This window comes from Vanacampus margaritifer, chromosome 18 (assembly GCF_051991255.1).
Source record: "Vanacampus margaritifer isolate UIUO_Vmar chromosome 18, RoL_Vmar_1.0, whole genome shotgun sequence".
Taxonomy (NCBI): Eukaryota; Metazoa; Chordata; class Actinopteri; order Syngnathiformes; family Syngnathidae; genus Vanacampus; species Vanacampus margaritifer.
In genome coordinates this window covers 9,440,917-9,459,062 of record NC_135449.1, presented here as the reverse complement: position 1 = coordinate 9,459,062, position 18,146 = coordinate 9,440,917, and the positions used below count along the sequence as shown (strand labels likewise).

The following is an 18,146-nucleotide window of genomic DNA, read 5'->3' as shown; positions in this document are numbered from 1 at the left end:
GACATTTTTGTAATTGTTTAAAAATTTGCAGCTGTTAGCAACAAGTGAGTGCTTTTTAAAACTTAGATTTCTCAATGGCCATAATGCATTTTTTGTAAAACAAGATTTTGATGGAAAAACTAATTTTAATTGTGTTTCTTTGATAAAAGTAAACATTTTTTCCAGATTATTTTTTTCAAATGACTAAATAAACAGCAAATGACCAAAATCGTTAAACAGTGAAAGAAATGTCAATATAGAAATCTGATGTATTTGTTAGCATGTTTGTTACGACACACTGTATCGTTAGCACTTTTTATTCGTATGTTCACGTTACATTCAGGATTAACTGTACGTAATGCCTAAATGACTTTTTGGAAACAGTAAAAAATTACAACTTTGAATTCACGCTTAAAAATAGCAAACATAAGCGGAATCATTTGCATCATTGATCCATATAACAAGAAAGGAGCTTGGTGAAGGCTGGAAATTAATTATGGGAAATCTGTTTTGGGGTAGACTCAAATACATTTAGGGGTTACAGCGCCACCTATTGCTTTAGCTGGTGAAAAAAAGTCACATGTGCTTGTAAAATAGTAGTCGTGTATTCTGTCCTTTTTATGTGTGTCCTTTGAACGGCGACTGAGCTGGGAAAGCCGACGGCGATTTTGCCCAAACACTTGCGACGGGACCAGCGTAATCTTGCATGGTGAGTACATGCCAAAAGTAATGAAAATGCCTCTTTTTTTTTGGGCCAAATTATAACAATTGTATGTTTACAACAATATTTCTAAATTTTTGATTTTCACTCTTAAATATCTACAATCTTTCACAAACGTCCTGTCTTTTGCGCTCTTAATGATTTGTATGTGTATGGTGGTGTAACAATACATGCATGATCTATATTTTTAGATCTACCTTGGAAAGTTTTAATTGTATATAATGTTTATATGAATTAAGTCTTTACTCACTTACATTGGGGCTTTGTTCAATTTTCTGGCATTTTATAAATGTTTGATTAATTTATTACTATACAAACGATTTCTAACTTAATTATAGATGTATTTCGAAATTCACAATTAACAAAAAAAATACGGTAAAAGAAATAGATTCACTTTTTCAGTTTTTAAAAAATTAAAATACAACCTACATAATTAAAATGAGCCACCCAGTAAATTAAGAAAATATTGTTTTGGATAGTTGATTTTACACATTTTATGTAATAGTTCATTGCAGTATTTTATATCAACTTGTGTTTGTTTAAATGTGATTTAAAAGTTACAAGTGAATGACTCTCTGAAAAAGTTTTTACAATTTCAAAAAAAATACACCACTTTTTTGGAGACTGCATGTTAACTTGAACGAATAGTGGTCCATTTTATTGGGAAAAAGTAAGGCCTTAATAGTAATCGATTTGTTTCATTAAATGCCACAGTTGCACGCACTCCGTTTTAATAACTACCGTATGTGTGACGTGCTTCAATATTACCTGATACAACCTAATACTATGTTTTTTTATAACATAGTTACAACTGTATTTCAACTCTTCTTCGTGTACTTGCCTTGTGAGTTTGATACTTAACGCTCTAAAGTGTAGTTTTTAAATGCGTCTAATTTATTAAATAGAGTTTTCAAACTCCCACTCTCCGCATCTTGCCCAAACTTGTTCAGCCACACCTTCTCTCTCCTGATTGGCTCACTTTGATCAACAAACGGCTGCGTGTGCTGTCCAAGTGAGAGCCACGATTGGCCACCGTACCTGCCAATCATTTACCCCGCTGCTTTATAAAGCTCCGCGCGCCGCTTCTGCTGACTCCGATGTGAGGTGAACCTGCGTCAGGAAGGAGGAAGACCTCGCGTCGCCAACTTTTACACTTTTTTAAAATCTTATAAAGATGGTTAATAACCCGCTTAAAGAACCTCCACTGTCGGATATATTCATCTAACTCATTCTTTAGACACTAAAGTCACCTAGTTTGAGACGTTTCCAGGTGAGCCATGAGCGCGAATCGCGGAGGAGGATTACCGGAGTGACGGAGGCGACATGCCCCGCAGGGAAGTGCCTGTGACCGGGGAGGCTTATGGAATATAGCCCGCCGCGTCCCAGCCCGTGTTGCCGCTTCCCCGGCGCCGTCAAGAAGAAGGCGTTCCTCCTCAGCATCATGCTCTTCATCTGGGTCTTCGTGCTCTACTCCTGCGTGGGTCCCTGCTCCACGGGAGTGCTGCTCGACTCGCCCCGGGACCGAGACCGAGAACGGGACGGGGCTCCGGCGGCGGCGGCGGCGGGCGAGAGGACAGAACGCGCCGATCTGCTCTCCAGGCTCCGGTGGGAGGACGTGGACTACTACGAGGAACCGGCGGCCGCCCGCGGAGCCGCGTCCCGGGACTTGCTGCTCAGCGACGAACCGGAGCCCCGGGAGCCGGTACCCCGGGCCCCGGAGCCCAGCTCCATGTCGAGCTTCTCCAACGGCGCCGGGAGCAAGAAGCTGCCGCAGGCAATCATCATCGGGGTGAAGAAGGGAGGCACCCGGGCGCTGCTCGAGTTCCTGCGGGTGCATCCGGACATTCGGGCCGTGGGGGCCGAGCCGCACTTTTTCGACCGCAACTATGACAACGGCCTCGAGTGGTACAGGTAAGACCTCACGCCCTCCAAATGACTCGCATATCAATCATTTTATAGATTTTTTAAAAAAAAATTATTACTTTTTCCCACATATTCCCCACCCAAGTCCATGCTTTTTACTACTTAACACTTTAAATGACACTTGAACGCAAAAAGAAGCAATTTGGAACAGATTGTAAAATACTTTTTTTTACATCATTTTATCACAATTTTGTTCAATTTCTAATCTACACTATACGACTTTATTTTTACGATTTAACATTAATTAATTCAATATTTAATATAAAAGCTTTAAAATGAAGATCTTTGCTACTGGATTATATTTTGTGCAATTTTTATTTTATTTTATGTAGGCTACTCCATTCATGTGCAGCGTGCACTGATCTCTATTGGACGCGGTGCAACACTGCAGCTCCTGTAGATTTTTTTTTTTTTTCGCATGCTGTGAGACTTTCTTTACAGTGTTTGGTTTGAATTATTCAGGGCGTGTTATACAAAATAATGTTTGGGTTTGAGGCCACAAATGTCTCAATGGGGATGATGGGGGGGTCTGCAAGATAAAACCAGCAGTCCTTGATGAGCATCATAAATAAATCAACTGTGCTCTTGTTTGTTGTTTACATTATGATTTTTGTCTTGCGTAGTTACCTGGTTCATGAGTAATGTTTAAAAAAAAATTTTTTTTTTAATGTGCTGAAATGGTAAATACGATCATGTGTCTGTTTATTTATCTATTTATTGTTTCCGAGTTACAATCATTTATTTTCTGTGACTTTAAAGGATCACGTTTCAGCATTTATTTATTTTTTTTCACATCAAGAACCCAAAAAGGACTTTAATCCATAACTAAGATCGACTCGATTGATGGGAATTAACAGTGCATGTGAAAATGGGGAAGGTGTGTGTGTGTGTGTGTGTGTGTGGGGGGGGGGTTGTTATATTGACAGATTTGTGTGGGTGGTCCTTTTTAATTTTTACCCCAATCTAACCTGGACATTGACAAAACTTGGTCATCTTTTCTTTCTTATTTTAACTTTTTTCAAGTTTTTCTCTTCAGTAGTTTTGAAGTTACATTTCCACGATCTTAAAGGACAAATAACCCTCATATGTTTTAGTGTAAGTGATGTTGCATTGTTAGTTTTGTGAGTATGCGCCACTGAAGTTTGGAGCGGAACTTGCATTTGAGGCAGAGCAATTGATCAGTTATGAAATTAAGTGGGTTTTGATTTTTTTATTTAGAGACCTATAGTTAAATTAAAAATGCTCCAAATTTGCAGAATTTCAGTCTCTCAACAGAGGTTTTCGGATTTCTGTTGTTCTCCATGAAAGCAGACTTATATTTGTGTTGAATCAAAACAAAGCATTTTTTCTATTTTCAGACCAAACTGAATTTTAGTGCACTATTTTCTGTCATTTTGAAGTACTGACCTTGCTTTGAAATAAAGGATGAAATTAAAACTTCGTTTTTGAATCCGGCTCATCAAACAATCGACAAATGAATTGATTATTGAAATAATTAGTAGTTGCAGCCCTGAATTATATAATAAAACAAATATGACCTAGTGGTTAACATGTCTGCCTAAAAAAAACATGCATGTTGGGTTTATTGAAGTCTCGAAATTGTCCAAAGGCGTGAATGGTTGTTTGTCTCCATGTGCCCTGTGATTGGTTCACAACCAGCCCAGTGTGTTCCCCTACCCAAAGTCAGCTGGGATCGGCTCCAGCTCACCCGAGACCTTAAGTGTAAGCGCCGTTATAGAAAATGCATAGATGTTTATTGCCTTTTGTTATGGGAATCAAAAAGTAGTCAATGTATAGTTGTTGTTTTTTTTCACAGCACTTTAACTGCTTTCATCGCCGAAAAAATACATGTTTTCTCGTAACACATTCCCGCTGCGTCCTGCCAAGCAGGTCACGCGTGAAGGCCTCCATTCACAAAAAAAAAAAAGAGCATGAGTGACTGCGGGCAAACTGGAGTGCATTTGTTGATTCCATTTTGTCTTTGCACCTGTTGGCTGGCCTGGAGTGTGCGGCTGGCTTGTATTAGCATGCTAGCAGCTAGCAACGGTTGTATATGTTTTTTTTTCCACAAGCACAACCAACTAGTGCCAGGCGAAACGATAAGAAATAAAGCAATGGTAAGAATTATTATAGTAACGAGAAATTTATTATGTAATTGGTTCAAAAATATTATATTATATATTCAGAAATTCACTCTATGTACTTATTTATCAGTGCTGCCTTAAAAATTGATGATGGTCTTGTAATTTCGGGGACGTTTTTGTCCCCAAAACCCCCACTCCTCTCTTCCCGTGCCCCCGTGACACATCCGGGACAGTCCTGGATGGCTGCTCTCTCTTTTCTTCCTCCTCGGCGGGGTGCGCTTAAGTTTCCTGGCAGGTGACCCCCGTCCACTGTCTGTCGCCCGTGACCTTCCTTCCTTTCCCGTCCTCTCTCAAAAAGAGGCCACCTGCTCCTTTTGTTAACTTTTCGCACAGTCTCGCAAAAGCATCAAACCGTCACGCTTCCTCCTGTGGCGCCGTTTTGCCAACACGGAGGTTTGCATCGCCGTCGGTGCGGAACCTTTGTCGGAACGCTCTGCGGCTATCGACTGACCGGGCCTGATTGGAGGGCGTGCGGGGTCATACTGCCATCTGTTGACCATCTGACCACTGGACGTAACGGTTGATGTGTCGATGAGAAACCACCATAGTGAGGCCATTTTGCTTTACAGCCAAATAAATAAATAATGTTAATGACATATTTTGACAGACAGGCTTAGAAACGAATAAAAACAAATTATTAAAAATGCAAAGCGATGGAGAGGGTTTTCTGTAAATTGGATGATTGGAAGACGAGACATAAAAACGTGATCGGTTTTTGTTAATAGAATCATCTTTCTTGGCTATATATTAGGAGTGGGAATCTCAAGATTCGATTCCGATTTTTGGGTCTGCGATTAGATTCAGAATCGATTTTTGATTCAAAATGATTTGATTGACAATAATTGTTGCTTCAATCTATAGATGTGCAAGGAATTGTAATGATCTACTCCAGTCTGACTCGCTAATGCTAATTAGCGCGCTACTCGCTTCACTTTTATCTCTCAAAAGAACGGCTCCACGCTGGAAAAAAAACCCCTAACTTTTATTGGAATAACTTGATCGTGACTTTTTCCTTCTACTCTCTAATGTGGCTACAACTTAAGTGTATTAGACCGTGTGGAACCACACTGCCCCTCAGTGGCCAAACTGGGTACAACATGAACAGCGCTCCAAATAAAGGCGCACACAGACAAAGGCAAGACCATATAAATAATTTAAATAAAATCGATTTTGGGACATTTAAAATCGATTCTGAATCGTACTAAATGAGAATCGCAGTTCTTATGGGAATCTATTTTTTGGCACACCCCTACTATATGTAAAACACTCAAGGAATTTGTCTTCAGTCACAACCCGCCTAAGCAACATAAAAATAACAATGACCAACAGAGGGAGACGGAACGGGAAGCCTGTTGGCTCAATATCAGTGGCCCAAGTTTCTTAGATGTAAAAACAAACATAAGGAAGTGGGTGAAAACGAGGCTTAAACTCTGCTACTTTAAAGGTGGAGCACAGTATGAACCTGGAAAACAGCACAGAGTGTCACTCCGCCACTCACACGACATAAAAATTTTCACTTCCAAATCTTTAACTGGACTGATGTCATACTTTTTACATAGCGGGCGCAACTATTGCCACATTGCCATCCATCCATCCATACCTTCCTACACACATAACACATGCCCATAATTGGGCTTCCTTGCTTGGAAGTTCTTTAACTTCATCATGAGGACCTCACATTCACGTCGTGATTCCAGAATGTCTGGCGACTCTAACAGCAGATTCTAAACTCAGCTGAACGGGCCTCTGTATCATCTTTAGCCCCCCAAACGAGTGGCTTTTATGTTGAATTGTTCCACAGGTTGTCCCCTCCCCCCAGTCAACACACACACTCATTGACAGTCCTCCAGTGTGTGTGTCACGCTTGACCCGTTCAATGTTGGCTTGACGCTCCCTGCAGGCCTCGCTGACCACAAGTGTGCCCCCGAAACCCCCCTATGGTCAGCGTGTATGCCCCCCCACCCCCTCCTGCTGCCTAAGCTGCCATTACAAGTGGTTAATTGTGAAAGTGAGGGACCCCCCTAGAACCCCGGCCCACACCGATCGGGACAATATGGCCGCTACGCACATACATGAGTGTTTGTGTTAACACAATCCACAATAAAAACACAAACCCTCTCTGTGTGTCCCTTGCAAATTAGTTTCATTTTTAACGAGGTGATAATTCAGACGCCAGCGCGCACCATCCCCCCCTCCCCCCAACACCACTTCCTAGTAAACGTCCATTGACCGCTGCTAAATAAACACACGTTAGCATGTCAAACCGCTGCGCTAATAATCACGATTGCCGCGCGACGACGATGATTTGTATCGCCCCAAAGACGACAAGGAGGGAAAAGTGATGACAGTTAACCTGTAAAGCCGAACTTCTTGCTGCCTGTCGCAGGTATGAAGTCCCAGAAGAGGCCATTAGGCTGCGGGAGAAGGGCGACCGCCTCCGGGAGACACATGGACGGGGTCTCCCGAGGTTTCCATTAGCCTGGCAGTAAAAGCGCACAGCTCATTAGAAGCCCCGAGTTGCTCGCCCAAAAATGTGCACTTGCCTGTTAATGCCAGCAGCAGCTCGCCTGTATTTGAACCAACTGGTGGCCTGTTTGGTATCTAAAAAATGGCATTTAGCGTTATGCTCGATACTTAGCATTCGTCGAGGGGTCATTTAATCACATTAATCACATGATGATAATGTGTTGTTTTCCATGCGGAGTCAAAAATCTGTTTGAATGCTAGTTTTTTGGGAGTTTGTTTTTATTTACTTATTTATGCTTCTTTCTTTTTTTTTGTCCAGTCAGGGCCACTGTACTTTATTATTTTTTTTTTAACGTTTGCTTGTTAACCAACCTGTGTGACATTGTTTTTCACTTTTACACACAAACATCATCTAAATACCAGATGTCCGACAGGAAGTCTAAAATGGGTGTGGATTGGGCTACCATTGTCACGAAAACCTCCCCCAACATTTTTGTAGACATGTTTAACACCTTCAGACCCGCATTTTTTTCTTCCCCCCTCAATTTTTGGGGGGTTAAGATGGCTGTAAAGTGTTGTCAACTTACCAAGCTTGTATGTAACATTTTTAACATAAGCATCATGCAAATCAACTTGTGATTGTGATTGGTTAGCTAGGATCCAATCACGAACCAGAAGTGTTGACATCATCTAAAGTATGCATTTTTTAAAAATTGGTTTAGGCACGCAAATATGTCATGTCCATTGCAATCATCTATGGGTCCGAAGGGGTTAAATCTTGACTTAAGACTCTATAAGCAACTAGTCTTTTCCCCTGCCTTATATCTGGAATTTGGCCTGTTTTACTGCCGCGTCACCTTTGTTTTGGTTTGGTGGTGTACCGTTAAATTTTGCTAATGTCAAATATGTGCGTTGGCTCAATAAAGGTTGATGGGAAACACTGATCTAGGCCACCTTATTGTGAACACAAGTGGATAAACGGAAATCTAATAAGTATGTAATGTCGGACGTGGACTCTAAAAAGGGAGGGGAGTCGACCATTGCACAAAAAAACAAAACAATGCGTCTCTTCTTTTGAAAATGTTGCCGGCTTTTCATGCTACGTCACTGCCATCTTGTACTGACTGACTTTACCTTACTACATGAAAAAAAAAAAATATATATATTGTATAAATACGTCCATGGCATTAAATGAGTTTTTAAATACCAACCTTTTTGTTTGTTTGCGCAATCAAAATTCTTACCTCTCACACACTTCCTGTGTGCATATGTGGGGAGGGGGGATCGAGGTGGCATGTGCGTTTCCATCTTTTATTCATCTTCGCTGCAGCGAGATCAAGGCGTCGCGTGTCTCATGGTGCATGTCAACTGTCAGGAAACGCACACATTCGCGCACACGTGCTGACTCTTCACCTGCAGCTCCTCTGCGCAGTTTGCCGCTTTTGTCACACCCTGCTCAGCCCTCCCAAGATGACAGTTGGTATCCTCTTTCGCGCAGAGACCCTGTAAAATTTGAACAGCGATATAATTAGGGGTGTTAGAAAAAAATTGATTCGGCAATATATCGCGATATAACAGCGCGCAATTCTCGAATCGATTCGATATGTGGCCGAATCGATTTTTAAACATCCATTTTTTTTAGGAGAATATTCAACAAAACGTCTCACTTAGGGTAGGATTCACACATTAAGCATGGAAGAATGTTATATTGATGGAACATTAAGCCTTAATGAAACAGACTGCAACCTGTTTGTTAAATAAAATGGCTCAGATATAAGCCAGAATTTTCAGATAAATAAATACATCTTCAAACAAATATTATAATGTACAAGTTTACTGATTAGTATTTTCTAAATTTGAGAAAAAAAAAAATCGCAATAATCAGTTTATAGATTCGTATTGGGATTAATCAGTATCTAATCGAATCGTGACCTATGAATCGTGATACAAATTGAATCGCCAGGTACTAGGCAATTTACACCCCTAATATATATATATTTATATATATTTAAATATATAATTTAAAAATATTTATATATATTTAAAAATATTTAAATATATAATTTTATTTTTTTTATATATATATTTAAAAATATTTATATGTATTTAAATATATATATATATATATATGTGTGTGTGTGTGTGTATGTGTGTATATATATATATATGTATGTATGTATGTATATGTATATGTATATGTATATATATATATATATATATATATATATATATATATATATATATATATATATATATATATATATATATATATATATATATATATATATATATATATAGCTTCTTTTTCACATTCAGCCTTAAAAAGTCCCTGTTACTATCGCCAAAAGTCTTTTAACTTTTCAAAGAAAAGAAAGCGACCACTCCTCAGTTCCATGCGTCGTACATGCCGCTAGCTTGGCCGCAGTCTCGTTAGCGCTGGGTAATTCCGGGTCGCCGCGGTGGCAAGCTACAGGCACCCCCGCCTTCTGCTTTAACGAGGACGCTTGATGGCTACTTATGGAATTGAATCATTTGAGCTTGTCACAAGCCAACCACAACCCCGACCACAATCATGTGTGCTCACTATTTATGTCTTCACTACTTTCTGAAGTTGTCTCCAAGACATTATGTGGAATTGAAGCGCCTATTTTTTTCTGTAGTTTTTTTTTTTTTGCTCGTTCAACAGCCTGATGATGGATGGGACGGGTTGCAGCGGTCGGGGTCGACTTGGGTTCGGGTTGGAACGGAGGGTCAGTGCGTTCCCAGGCTGCCGTGACACGGTGCCACCGTTTCGAAGCTGCATTTATCAAGCAGACCGGCATGCGGCAGAGACGGCGTGTCGCTGGAAAGGGGAAATCCTGCTTTCATTCTTTTTGATAAGCTTTCTGCCCGAGCCATTGAGTTGCATCACACAATAGCAGAGTCCTCACTCATTGGACAGTCAAAAAACACAGCTGACATATGAACCGTGCTATCATGTTTTCACTAAACATTCATCCGTTCTGAAATACTGGACTTTCTCCGGTCTATAGTAAAAGTAATGTTTTATGCAATAGTTATGGTTTTTGTTGGCGTCATCACATTTAATAGCAGAGCCCTCGCTCATCGGAGTCCAACTCGGTCAAAGGCTTTTATCGTTTGCAAAAATGTTACTTTTCCATCCAGGCAGGAAAAATGGTGACACAGCTAAAATGGCATCAAAAGATAATCTTCGAGTCAGGTTGGTCCGATGTCATCAACATTTTGGATAAAAAAAATAAAAAAAAACATCTGGGTAGGGGACTGTCCCGTTTTTTATTTTTAAATTTTATTTATTTATTTATTTATTTATTTTTAAGTCCAGTCAGAGAGCCAATTGTTTTGACCATGTGTACACAGTTAGCAATTTAACTGTTAAATTCCTTTCGATTTACTCTCACATTCACGTTTACATTCAAATCTAATCGCCAGCAGTCGTGTTTTGGTCATAGTAGAACTAGAACTACAAACTGCTTCCATGGCTAAGCATCGTGGGGAAATGTAGTCCTGCTAGCTTAATGCTGGGGTCGCTAGTTAGACCCAACACTAGCCGAGCTTTTCTGGCGGCATATTTCCTTTTTAATTTTTTTAAATTAAATTAATTTTTTTAGCTTAATGCTGGGGTCGCTAGTTAGACCCAACACAAGCTGAGCTTTTCTGGCCGCATATTTCCTTTTAATTTTTTGATATTTTTTTATTTAATTAAATTTTTTTAGCTTAATGCTGGGGTCGCTAGTTAGACCCAACACAAGCCGAGCTTTTTTGGTGGCATATTTCCTTTTAATTTTTTTTTATTTAAATAATTTTTTTTAGCTTAATGCTGGGGTCGCCAGTTAGACCCAACACAAGCCGAGCTTTTCTGGCGGCAAATTTCCTTTTAATTTTTTTTTATTTAATTAATTTTTTTAGCTTAATACTGGGGTCGCTAGTTAGACCTAACACAAGCTGAGCTTTTCTGGCGGCATATTTCCTTTTAATTTTTTTTAATTTAATTAAAAATTTTTTAGCTTAATGCTGGGGTCGCCAGTTAGACCCAACACAAGCCGAGCTTTTCTGGCGGCATATTTCCTTTTAATTTTTTTTTAATTTAATTTAATTTTTTTAGCTTGATGCTGGTGTCGCCAGTTAGACCCAACACAAGCCGAGCTTTTCTGGCGGCATATTTCCAATATTAAAACGCAGGACCGGTGCGAGGTTAACGGCACAGCCATTTTCCATTAGCTGCCGGGAGCGAGCAAAAAAAGGTTAGCATTAGCTAAATTAATAAGACAACCACTGGTCACCTGGTTGACGCGATTACATTTACTTCTGGATGAGAATTGTTTATTTGATTTTCTGCGTCTATGATATCTAACTTTCTTAGGCATTTTGATCCGAATGCAATTTATGAGGGAATTGACATTTGTAGCTATGCAACGGGCGCCATTCCAAAGCGTGTCGTCTCCTACGTTGTGGATTTACGAGCGACGCCGCACTCCGCGGTTAAACTCCGTGTCGGCGCAGACTTTTATTTCACGACGTCTGGCTTCTGTTTGTGCTTAAGTGCCACTTTATAAAATATACAGCAGAAGCCGGCATCTCCGCGGCCGAGTTCCGATGATGAATGCGCACAATAAAGCGTGTTCATATGAACGCTGGCGTCTAAAAGCGCAGCCAGCGTCCCCTTTTCAAACATTAGCACGCGTGCAATGTGTTTGATGCGAGTGGCGTTTTAAGATCCTTATTGGATCCTTCAACAAAAAAAGATCTTTGTGTCTCCCACTTGATGTTCATGTGAAGGATCTGGATAAGGATGAGAGGCTCTCTGGAGGAGAAAGGGAGCCTTTCAGCGCTCGTTTCCTCCCTCTTGAGAGATGTCACTTTGCCGTCGGACCTATGGAGCCTGCCGGGAAATCTCGGGGATCAATGGAGGCGCGAGTGAATGTGGAGTGGCGCTCGAGTGGCTTTTGGATCCCACTCAAGTGTCGATGGAGCTTTGTGGGCGCGAGGCTATTTCACTTTGAGCGCTCGGCTATTCAATTTGGTGAATTCGGGTGATGATTCCACATAATCGTTATAATAGGGGTAGCTAAGTAAAATGTTAACACGTGTAATAGCACAGCCCTCGCTCAACGGATCCTGACTCAATTAGCTCATTTGCTCCCAAAAACGTATAAATATGTTCTATTTTAAATAGTACCATGCTCCCAAAGACGTATTTATACGTTTCTATAATGTTTTTTTTTTTTTTTTTAATGCTACAGCACACAAAAGGGATACAAAAACGACCAGCAGGTGGCAGCAGAGTATACGAGATCAACCATGGCCATGTTGCAAAAAGCAGATTTGTGAATAATGATGAAACTTATATTATATTCTAATGCTAATTGCTGCAAAACAAAAACAGCTACAATTGTACTTTTTTCCTGATGAAAGAAGAGAGAAATATTTCTTTTGGTAGGTTCCATGTTTTTATAGCAATAGAACACAATATTCTGTGGGCCTTGCAAAGGGGGTTGCTTCAGTGAAAATGGCTGGGAGTGAATGAGTTAAGGACAAATAGCTTGTGTCAGAAGAATGCCATTTCTTAACTTAGCCAAAAGTTTTATATCAGTTCTTTTTTTCTTTTCGTGATGCCGTCAGGAGACCCGAGGAAGGACCAAAGAAAAGAAAGGAAAGTGAAATCCAGCACCGAAGTTTTATATCAGTTCTGAAAAAGTGGACTTTCTCTGCAAGGTCAGAAAAGTGGTAATGGCATGCGGGAATGTGGAGCGGCGCTCAAGTGGGCTCACTTCTTGATCCCACTCAAGTGTCGATGGTGCTTGTGGGCAGGAGTGGCTGTCGTTTTAATTTGAATTCAAGTGTCGTATCATCAAAAAAAAAAAAGACAAAGTATCATCCTGCCTTTGCCAGGCTACAAACAAACCGCCCGCTTTTATTTGCTTGCATTCAAATACAACAAACCCTCCACGATTTGACATTCAAATGCATTCAGCATCCAAACCCAAGCGACAAGCTTTTGTATCAAATAGAAAACCGACCTGCGGTGGGCCATTATCATCCAATCAAATGCGACAGGAGGAAGACGGACACATCAGACAGAAATAACCTACTTCCTCTGTGTTTATCTCAGCTGGGAACTGGTGGGTGGTAGCGGGGGAGGTGCAGGATGGTGGGCGGCCGGCCGACCTCCGTTTGATGGCGTCATGTGACAAGAGCCGCTGCTTTGTGTCTTATCGCCGCTTTTTGACTTTCTTTTTTTTTTACTTTTTTGAGAATGTTCCCAAAAGAGAAGGCGTCATTGGTTTCTCTTCCACAAACCTTTTTGGCGTTGGGATGTTTTCGCGTGTTCCACTTGAAGCGCAACCCTTGAAAGGTTTCTCCGGGCCCTAGATAAGCGCCTCTTGTGCGTGCCTCGGACCTTTTCGCCGCAACTCACAATGGGCCCGCTTTGAAAAGGCGGTAAAGAAGCACAAGAGCTCGCTGACAGCGTCTTTTTAGAGCATCAGCTCATAAATCACAAGGGAGGAGAATGGCCATTGTTTTCCCTAAGAGCCAAACTCCACCCGTTCTCTTTTCTCCACTTTTCTGACAACACAGAAAAGTCAGAGGTGAAGATTTTTTTTTTTTTATTAGCCGGGGGCCTCTTCTTGAGGAATTTGGCCCTTTTTTTTTTTTTTTTTTTTTTACTGTTTCGCCATCCAAGCGTCCTCTTGTTTGACGCTCCTGCGATTGCAAAGGCTTTGAGGGATTGGTGCCGCTCGGATCAGCATAATCGCTAACCCGAATGTGTGCACCATCGAGTGGGATTAAACTTGCTTTTCTTTTTGAACATTTTTCAGAAAATACAATATAAACATCTCCAGAAAACATTAACATTGTTTGTTGCAGTTTTTCCTCCGAGTTTTCGTGTGATTTTTAAAGTTGGACAACACTTTACTCACTCATCGGTAATGAGGAAATATTGGAATTTCTGTGGACTTTCCATAGTCTTTACGGTCTTTGGTTTCGGTTTTATCAGACCTTTTGTAATTTGTTGGTTTTATCGCACCTAATAGAGTCTCCGTCCAACGGATCTGAGACCCAATCAAAGGACAAAATACACAGATACTCAAAGATAAAAGTGTGATATTACTTAAATGCCCTTGAATGTTTACTAGTGGAATTTCTGTAGTATTTAGTAAAACATTTTGTGGTTTCGGTTTTATCAGACCTAATAAAGCCTCCGTTCAACCGGTCTCAGACCCAATTAGAGGACAAAATACGCAGCTACTCTGGGACAAGTGTACTATTACTTGAATGCCTTTGAATGTTTATCTGTTCTGAAATATGGTGATTTCTATAGTCTTTAGTAAGAATGAGTTTTTGTAGTTTGCTGGTTTTATGGCACCTAATAGAGTCTCCGTCTAACGGGTCTGAGACCCAATCAAAGGACAAAATATGCAGCTACTCTGGGACAAGTGTGATATTACTTAAATGCCCTTGAATGTTTACTAGTTCTGAAATATGGTAAATCCTCTAGTCCAGGGTTCACCAATTCCGGTCCTCGAGGTCTGGAGTACTGCAGGTTTTACATATTTCTGCCGGTGTGCTAGTGGACGGAAACAGCTAAAACCTGCCGTACTCTGGACCTCGAGGACCGGAATTGGTGAACCCTGCTCTAGTGTCAAGTAAGAATGAGTTTTTATGTCATTTTTATGGTTTCCGTGCACTTAAAAACAGATTCCTTCCTCAACGGCTTCCAACTCAGCCAAAGACAAAATACGCATGTAGTCTGGGACAAGTCTGCGTTTACTTTAATTTCCCTAATTCTGAATGATTGGACTTTCTCTAGTCTGTCCCAGTGCAGATTGTGTTACGAGGCTAATTGGACTAATTAGAGGGTACACATTGAAGGACAGACCTCCACCAAAACCAACAATAATGCCAGGTCAAGGTAGAGGTTAGTGGTCATTTATAAATTCCAAAGAGGGAGGTAGTGCGAGAGAGTGATCATGCTAATGCAGTGAGCTAATCAGTTTAACGTAACAACTAATTGCTTTTTGACTCCACCAATGAGGCTAAGTGGAGCTCTGTGAGTCATTGATCACAAACACACCCCATCTACTTGATTACATGACACAACGTGGCTAAACTCCCATCTCTTGTCCTGGCAGGGATCTAATGCCCAAGACCTTAGAGGGCCAGATCACCATGGAGAAGACCCCCAGCTACTTCGTGACCAAAGAGGCACCCGCCCGGATCTCGGCCATGTCGCGGGACACCAAGCTGATCGTGGTGGTGCGGGACCCGGTCACCCGGGCCATCTCGGACTACACGCAGACGCTGTCCAAGAAGCCCGACATTCCGTCCTTCGAGAGCCTCACGTTCAAGAACAGGACTACGGGCCTCATCGACACGTCGTGGAGCGCCATCCAGATCGGCATCTACGCCAAGCACCTGGACAACTGGCTGCAGTACTTCCCTATGGAGCAGATCCTGTTTGTGAGCGGCGAGCGGCTCATCAGCGACCCGGCCGGCGAGCTGGGACGCGTGCAGGACTTCCTGGGCCTCAAGCGCATCATCACTGACAAACACTTCTACTTCAACCAGACCAAGGGGTTCCCGTGCCTAAAGAAGGCCGAGGGCAGCAGCAAGCCCCACTGTCTGGGCAAAACCAAAGGGCGCACCCACCCCGACATCCGCCCCGAGGTGGTGCGCCGTCTCAGAGACTTCTACCGGCCCTTCAACATGAAGTTCTACCAGATGACAGCGCACAACTTTGGCTGGGATTGATGTGGAGGGGGGAAAAAAAGACTTCATCTGCATTTTTTATTATTATTATTATTATTATTATTATTATTATTACTATTATTATTATTATTATTGTCAGATCCCTGATAATTGAATGGCAAAATGTGGAGATATTGCTATATATATGTAAAATGTACAGAAATCTATTTTATAATAATTTATTTTTATTTCTAAGCAATTAATTCACTAAGCTGCCTAACCATATTTGTTCATAACATCCGGCGCACATGTTTTTTTGTTTGTTTTTAGTGAACATTCCTCTTGTCCGTTTGTCTAGTGAATCCGGCCCGCATGGTCCTGCACTGGTTTCTAGTTTTAGAAAACCGAATCATTGATGAATTGAAAACAGAGCTCCGAGTAAAAAGCGCCAGATTCCGTATACGATGTGCTCGCAGAGATTTCCTTACTATCATTAGAACCACGACTTCTGCTACTATTGCTACCATCATTGGTATCGCCAGTGACTAGTACTGATACTGTTTCATTTGATAGTAGTACGACTAATGACAGCATCGCTAGAAACGCTACCAATGACACTACTCCTATTGGTGATGCTAATTTTGCTACTATTGCTAGTATCACTATTAGTGCTACCATCGTTACAATCACAACTTAAGTATTGTACTACTAACGATAGTATCACTTGTTAAGCTACTAACAATAGTATCGCTAGTACCGCTACTATTATTCTGATTGTTAGTTTTCCGACTATTGTTAGTACTGACTGCAACTTTGTCTATTATTGCTAGTACTGCAGCTATCGCTATTGTTGCTAGCATCACTACTGTCGATAAAATTGTTTATCAGTAGTATTGGTTATTAGCAGTGGTATCGCTAGTTTCACTACTAACACGAGTATTGCTACTATTGTTACGTTTGCTAGTATCACCACTAATTATACCTTTGCTAGTAATGCTACTATCGTTACAATCAATAGTATTATTGGTGATATTAGCACTGGTATCACTAGTAATGCTAGTGCCATGACTAAAGTTGGCATAGGCAGTATCATATCTATCGATTGCATCGCTAGTAGCTAATTAGCATAATTTCGCTAGTAAGCTGCAATCGTTCCGACTGCTAGTACTGCAACTATTGCATTTATTCCTTTGTTAGTTAGCAGCTAACGCTACCTACCCGAATGCCAAAATATAGAACAATTGGAATAATTGATTCACAACGTGCGCTTCAAGAATGCATCCAACATTTGCATTTTTAGGACTCCTTTCCCCCCCGTTGCTGCTGCACACGCTAACAAACGAGCCGTCCGTCAAATGTTTTTGACATTATGCTAATGCCGTGTTGCTAACGGGCGATTTGATCTGCATTTTCTGAAAGCTGAAAGAGTTCAATCAAATTTACTCGTATGAAGCATCAGGGAAGCTAATGTTTTAGCATCCAAACGACATGTTTTATGCCTTATTAACTAAACCTTCACGCATCTCACGACTCCTACTCAACTTTTTGCCCAAAAAATAAAAAATCACATCTACACACATCCCACCGCCTTATCTTTTTGCTTTTCTCGTTTGTTTTCTACTTGAATCGCTGATATGCAAGAAGGGAGATTGCGCACAGTTACTGTTGCGCTTTTCGTTTGACCGTACATTAGCAGACGTCGCGTAATGAAACGCGAGGCCTGAATGTAGCAAAAACCGCTCTGATGTTGTGCCTCTTAAATTTATACAATTCCACTCTTTTTCGGCTGCTTTGTTATCTCTGTATAGATGCTCGGTTTTCTGGGATTCCAACTCATGTGTTCGGTTTGTTTCCTCGGTGCAATGTTTGAAGAAGCATTTACAGTTGTTCACGTTCTGTGTAGAAAGACTGAAGTTTTTTGAGGGGGAGGGTCGAAACGCAACGGGACCGCCGCAATCACGCGAAACGAGATTAAAAAGTGACCCTGCACTCGCGGCTGCATTGTTTTTATGTGGTTGAGTTTTATTCAACCTGACTTGTTTGTGTGACACGGGAGGCTCGAAAGACTATTATTTGAAATGGTGTGTGAATTGTACACACCATGCAAAGAGCAAAATTGCAACAGCCGTTTCTAGACAATTAAATACTAAACATTCATAATATTTCTTTGTATGAAGAAATAAATAAGTATATATTTTACCAAA

At 41.0% G+C, this 18,146-nt stretch overlaps 1 protein-coding gene across 1 annotated transcript; it reads left to right on the top strand.

The window, feature by feature from the left end:
- The first annotated feature begins 1,703 nt into the window (after nt 1–1,703).
- On the top strand, nt 1,704–18,146 carry hs3st3b1b (heparan sulfate (glucosamine) 3-O-sulfotransferase 3B1b). Its single transcript, XM_077551432.1, has 2 exons — nt 1,704–2,611; nt 15,387–18,146. The coding sequence occupies exons 1-2, from the start codon at nt 2,061–2,063 to the stop codon at nt 16,003–16,005; spliced, it is 1,170 nt and encodes a 389-aa protein (XP_077407558.1). The 5' UTR covers nt 1,704–2,060; the 3' UTR covers nt 16,006–18,146.